This window comes from Castor canadensis, chromosome 6 (assembly GCF_047511655.1).
Source record: "Castor canadensis chromosome 6, mCasCan1.hap1v2, whole genome shotgun sequence".
NCBI lineage: Eukaryota > Metazoa > Chordata > Mammalia > Rodentia > Castoridae > Castor > Castor canadensis.
In genome coordinates, this window is record NC_133391.1 from 171,454,906 (window position 1) to 171,461,514 (window position 6,609).

At 45.8% G+C, this 6,609-nt stretch overlaps 1 protein-coding gene across 2 annotated transcripts in view; it reads left to right on the plus strand.

Moving 5' to 3' along the window:
* Positions 1-6,171, plus strand: part of Cfap90 (cilia and flagella associated protein 90) — a 19,588-nt gene extending 13,417 nt beyond the window's left edge. The window contains exons 2-3 of one of the 2 annotated variants that reach the window (XM_074077751.1): positions 2,248-2,364; positions 5,724-6,160. In XM_074077751.1, the coding sequence (XP_073933852.1) occupies positions 2,248-2,364; positions 5,724-5,903 (297 nt within the window). In that variant the 3' untranslated portion in view covers positions 5,904-6,160. Of the gene's footprint in view, positions 1-2,247; positions 2,365-5,723 lie in introns of both variants that reach the window. The other variant, XM_074077752.1, reaches the window with a different exon arrangement.
* The last annotated feature ends 438 nt before the right edge of the window (positions 6,172-6,609 follow it).

Here is a 6,609-nt window from a genome sequence, read left to right on the forward strand (position 1 = left end):
ACCACCCACCGTCCTCACAAGGCAGGTAGTATGCATGGACTTCCTCTGTGTTACTGAGGAGCCCTTGTTGGCTCTACCCAAGAAGTTTTGCTTCACCTCTGCAGGCTAACAGCCTGCCAGCTTCTGCATCACCAGATTTCCTGCATTATGTGTTCAAGATGTTGAGATTTCTGTCATGTCTTAAAATGGCTTTTAAAAAGGTTTAGCTTTATTTGATAAGCAAATGTGATTGATGTTTTCTTTGTGATATTTTTCTTATTGCTCTTACATGTAGGAGGTCTCTTATGGGCTTGCTTTTTCACTCTTTTTCTAGGCCACCCACAATTTACTTTTGTCTATAATATGATGTGAATCAGCTACCCAAATAGGTAGCTGATTTTCATAGTACTAAATACTGGTTAATTTATTATTTCTCCATTAAAAAAAAAACCTTTGTCTGTATCATATATTGCCTCCAGGAGACATGAAGAACTCAGGGCAGTTTGGCCCAAGCACACGCAGAAGTTGAGTGAGTGACAGTAAAGAGGGAAGGCAGTGGTGAGAAGCTTGTGTCTGATGAGCACATTAAATGACCCACAGTGGTATAGAGTCAGAAGCCACAGCCCCTGGTGACACAGTGGCTATGAACTTAGGCAAGTCAGGATTCCAGCAGTGGTGCAAGTGCCCTCCATACCACGCTGTTATTAGGATTCTTATGCATCGTCAAACAGTGATTCTAAAAGATCGTGTTGTTTCCCTCACTAGATGGTCAATGGCATGAGGTCAGTCCCAGCTCTGAGCTATCTACTGAACCCCATAGTGGGATCCTGGGCCTGGTGGATGATCCGTGAATGATCTATAAATCATTGGTGGGAGCTATGTCATGCTGTAGTGAGTCCCATTACAGCTAGGCACTCTGGGCTCCTGCAGTCAGTGTGAATGGGTATTAAAGTGTTTTCCAACACATCCTAGCAGGTACTCTACTACTTGAGACACACCCTCAGTTCTTTTTGCTTTAGTTATTTTTGAGATAGAGTCTCATGTTTTTTTTCTTCTCCTGGGCTGCCCTGCCCTATTTATGCTTTCCTTATAATTGGGATGACAGACACACACAACCATACCCAGCGATTGGTTGAGATGGGGTCTCTTGAACTTTTCCTTCAGGCTGACCTTGAGTGGTGATCCTCCTGATCTACACCAGTCAACTAGCTAGGATTACATGCATGACCCACCATACCCAGCCAGGTTCCTTCTTCTTTTGCAAGGTAGATTTATTGAGAAAAAGTTGGGATGAAAAGCTGGAGCTATTACAGATGGTAGCTCTGTTAATGGGTCATTTTCTCATCCATCAGAGCTGTACTGTGTGTTCACTATGTATATGCTTATATTGTACATCTGTATATAAATATTAGTTAATTTGAATTACCAAGTGCTACAGCTACCATGTATGATTAAAGAAAATGTTTTTTGTGTCTCAAGAGTTTGTGTGTAGACAATCTGACCATGGGCTAGCAGCTTACAGGATAACTCCTGTTGGGTTGTGCTATCTTAACACTCAGACATTATTTGCTTTTCGAAGTGGTACAGCTTATTATTTGAGAAATAAAATAAAGAAGAAATGAAGGAGAAAGCATACACACATAGACACACACATCCTTAGTCAGAGCTTTGCTGTGGTCTGAGTGTTTATGTCCCCCTGCAAATTCACATGTGGAAACTTCACCCTCCGTATGGTGGTATTAAGAGCTGGGGCTTTTGGGGATGACTAGGTCATGAGAGTGGAGTCTCGTGAATGGGATTAGTGCCCTCATAAAAGAGGCCTGAAGGAGTTTGTGTACCTTTCTCCATGTGAAGACATAGCAAGAAGGTGCCACCTCTGAGTCAGAAAGCAGCCTTCACCAGAACCAGCTGACACTTGATCTTGGTCTTCCAGCCTCCAACTAAAAATCAATTTCTGATGTTTATCACCACCAGTGTATGTCATTTCATTATAGCCACCAAATAGACCAAGATGAGGTTATTTATAGTTGGAAAGTCTTGTCAAACATCCCCGCTCTGTCCTGGGCCTGATAGCATCTGATCCTGCTGCTGGGGCCCAGTCCTCTTCTCTCTGCTCCAGGTCACGGCTGAATTTGCCCGGTGAAGTGTCCTTTCCCACCACAAACTCCTGTAGCTGACCACTCTAAACACTCCATCTCCATCAAAGGCGTTGACTTCTGGGCTCCATTGGCATCAATGCTCAGCCATGGCTTTCTGTCTTTTTCCCAGACAGGGATTATTTCCCTCTATGACTGTGTTTTTAAGAGGAGCCTAGACTATAACCAGAAAGTACATCGGGATGACAGAGAACATGCAAAAGGCCTGGGACTTCATGTTAATGAGGAGGTAAGATTAACACGTTCTTACCTAACAGATTAACAAAAATGTTTATGTACATGTGTATGCATGTGTGTACACCCATGTGTGTGCACTCTTGTGTATACATGTATTTTCATGCACATTCATGCATAGGTACATACATGTGCATATATTTGCATGTTCATACTGTATATGGACACATGAACATGTATTTATGTACCTACGTGTATATGTGTGTACGTGTGTATACACACATTTAATATTGTATTCAGTTGCCTCACATAACTTCCTTTACACAGCTCTCCTCTATCTTATGTGCCAATAAGCCAAAACAAAGCTGTTTTTATAGTCCCCTCCATTCTGTAATGTTATTTGTATATTAATTTTCCAGATTCATTGTTTAATGCTATCTATAGAATTGAACAATTTAAGTAGACTAAAGCTTAAAAAGTCTTTCCAGCAGATAAAACAGGTCTCATTGAACCTCTGAGTCCTGGCAGTCATAGTTTTTCTACGGACACTGGTCTTCTAGGGATAAATAGTACTCAATAATATTGCTCCCAAGTCTAGTTACCAAGTCCCTATAACCACCACATGTAGGGAAGTTCTTCTTTTACCTTTCTGCTGTTTTCTGAAAGGGAGGAGTAATCTTGTTGTCAGCTGCACAGGAAGGTAACTGGCAGAACTAGAAAGTCTGACAGGGTGACAGTTGAGTATCATGGTAGGTGGACAGGCGTGCAGTGGGTGTGTCTCTTTATCCTGGCCAGGCCCACCTTCCCTTTGGATGAGAGCTTTCTGCTGCCTTTACACACTCTGACCTTATCTTCACAAGTCTGGCCTGAGGACAGCAGGATTATTAATGGTCAGGTTCTGAACAGGTACAGTCTTTTGTAAAATGTGTTACATAGAAATTATAATATAAAAGCTTCTGGCAGGTATTGGAAATATGGCTCAGTGGTAGAGCACTTGCCTAGCAAGTGTGAGGCTATGAGTTCCATCCCAAGCACTGCAAGAATGCCACCCTGCTGTAGTAGGAAGACAGGGAGGGGGAAGAGAGATTAATGGGTGCTACAGTGAAAAAGGAAAACCGAAGTCGGGGAATGTTACCTGGAGACCAGAGGAGGGTCATCTCGCCACAGAGGTTAAAACAGCCAATGAAATATGGTAATGTATTGGACAAGCTGTACCCCCATTTCTGTAACCTGCTGTAAATGGTATATAAGGAATGCCCCCTTTGTTCTCAGGGCTCAGCCTTTGGACATGAATCCACTGAGTCACTGCTGGCTTGCTTAATAAACTTGCTTCCTAAAAGCTTTGGTGCCCTCTCAGTCTCTGTCCAAGCCCTCCTGCAACATTTCTGGTTGCCTACCTGGGATTTGGAGGGTGGTGCTTTCATTCCTTGTCACTGGCTCAGCATCCCTGGCCTGCCAGGAGGGCTGCCCCTGCCAGGTGCCACTGGACCTTGTTGGTCCAGGAGAGGGAGCCTCTCTCCTGGCAAGCTGAGGAGGTGAGTTCTGGTTGCAAGAAGGAACCTGGAAAGTCTCAGGAAACAACCTAGGAGCCCCATTCATCAGACTGGTAAGAACCTGGGTTCAAATTCAGGCCTGCCTCAGGAGGCAAAAGGGGGGTCTGATCAACTCTCAAAAGGTACCATAGTAACCACCTTTTGGGGGGTGACACCGTGTCTTTCAGGTTCAGGGAGCAGGGTGGAAGTACTGTGCTGTGTGAGAGTGTGTGAAAGTGCAAGCCTGAGACATAACCTTGTTACAAAGTGAGTGTAGAGACCTGATCCACTGGTCCATGGCAAACTCATGGTCTATGGTGAGCCCTAACAGGGCATCTGGTCTGGGGCTTACACGGACTCACTGTGGCCAAGAGACACCTAAATCCCCACGAGGGAAGCAGACAGAGATAGACAAAGTGAGTGGTGTTATTTGTTTTCCCCTGTGCCGGAGACAAGGACCCCTTACCTCCTCTCCACAGCCCTCATCCCTTCCCTCTTTGTCTCTGACTGGCAAACGGGAGGAGTGGGAGGTTGTCAGAGTAAGAATGCCCCCCTAGAACTTTAAGAGAGGATTTAATGCAGATTATGGGGTCAAGTTGACTCCTAGCAAGCTTAGGACCTTCTGTGAAATAGACGGGCTATTTTTGGTGTAGGATGGCCTTCAGAGGGGTCATTAGATAAGGTCATAGTCAATAAAGTTTCTGAAATGGTTGTAGGGGAGCTGGAACACCCAGATAGTTCCTTATATTGACTGCTGGGAGAATGCAGTCCTCAGTCAGCCCACATGGCTAAAACCCCAGCTAGAGACAGCACATAGGGTTATGGTGGCCAGGGCAGTAATATGGAGAAACCCATAATATTTGGGGAGCTTGAGGAGTTCCCACCCCCTCTTGTGCACCACTGTACAGATTAGAGAATTTCTAGGAGCTGCAGGTTTCTGCTGGATCTGGATCCCCAATTACTCTCTCCAGCATAAATAATCCTTTTTATTTTGAGATAAAGGTAAATGATGGAGGTACTGTGAGGTATTACCACTTATGTCACTGGTATTGGAATTTTTTTCTATTTGTTCATAGTCATGCAGTCCAAGTTGGTTGCAAAGTTTGTGCTTTTCTCAGATGGTGGCCACATTACGTATTTTTTTATTGCTTCCCATTTACTGCTGAGCACAAAGGGAATAAGACACAAGCTCCTGCCCTCAGAGACATGACATTCCCAAGAAGAGAAAGAAAAGAAAAAAGCATCCCCCTCCCCCCACAAAAAGAACAGTGAACAAAATTCCATGTGGTGACAGGTGACATGCAGAAGAAGAAAGTCATTCAGGGACACGGGGAGAGTGAAGGAGAGAATAAGGGGCGGGGGAGGGGAGGAGAGGAGCTCAGGAAGTTGGTGACATCTGGAGACCTGGTGGTGGGAGGACCTGGCAGAAACAGAGCAGAGCAATGAACAGGAAGAGCAAAAAGGGAGAACAGAGGTCCTGAAGCTGAAGAGCACTGCTCTGTGTGCTTGGGGAAAGACAGAGGCAGGGTAGGAAAGAAGGGCTGGAGGGAGTTGGGCTGGGAGGGGTTAGAGGAGGGAGGGACTGAGAGGAACAGGAATCTGAGATCAGCTGGCTCCTAGTACCAGGTGCAGGGTCTTGCCTTTCCTCTGAGTGGCTTGAGGACACTGGGGGGTTCTGAGTGGAGTGGACAGGGTCTGCCATAGTTCGAGAGGATCCCCTGGCTTCAGTGTGGAGGACCCCATGAGAAGCCAGGGTGGAGGCAGGGTACAGGTTTGCAGGCACTTGGTTGGCCCACCTGGGTGGAACCCAGGCTGACGGCTAGGTCTACCATGCTGATGAATGCTGGGAGCACTGACTAAGTGTTCTGATCATCTTCCCTAGGAACGTGAAAGGTCTGTGGGAGTGCTGTCATCCTCTGTCTATGGGAAGCGCATCCATCAGCCCATTGAGCCCCTGAACCGAGACTATGGCCGTGTGAACCATGTGCAAGCTGATTTCTACAGGAAGAATGACATCCCCAGCCTCAAGGATCCTGGCTTCGGGCACATTGCTCCAGCCTGAGGCTATCCTTGTGACCTGCAGGGATTAGAGAGGGGTCACACGTGACCCCTACTTGCCTGTTCATGACATCTGTAACTGCAGTGATGCATCTTTTGGGAAGGATGTGCAGCTGAGCAGCTTTTCCTGAGGTGGCCTTGGCTGAGAACCTGGCCTTGTGCCTTTAACACATGTTAAGAATGCTACTGTAAGGTTTTCCCCTGTACTTATTTCAGATTAAATGACAGTGGAGCCTGACTCCTTTTGAGCATCTGAATAAAAGGAAAATTGGCTCCCCTTGGTGTGTGGCTGGGTTGGTTTTCTTTGCTGGCTCTCCTCTTTGGGAAAACCCTCAGGGGAGGTGGTCACAGGAGCGGCGTGCAGTTACTGTTCTAACATGTATGGAAACTGCTTCCGCCGAAAACATGAGTAGAGTTTCTACAGGAGAGATATAATGAAATAAGTCTTTTGGCACAATTGAGCTCTAGATAGGACATTTTGTTTTCTTAAAGGTCCAAGACACAGATAACTGAGTTTTGCACAATTGAAAAGAACCCCCTCAGCCCCTGTAAGAATGGAGGGCCCATTCTCATTCCTCAAGGAAGAAGCAGCCAAAGGCACTGGGAAAGAGGCTGGACTTTGTTGCTCAACAGACTTGGGGAAAATTCTGGCTGCTGAATTTTCTTGCTCTGTGGGCCAAGTCATTTAATCTATTTGAGCCAACATTCAT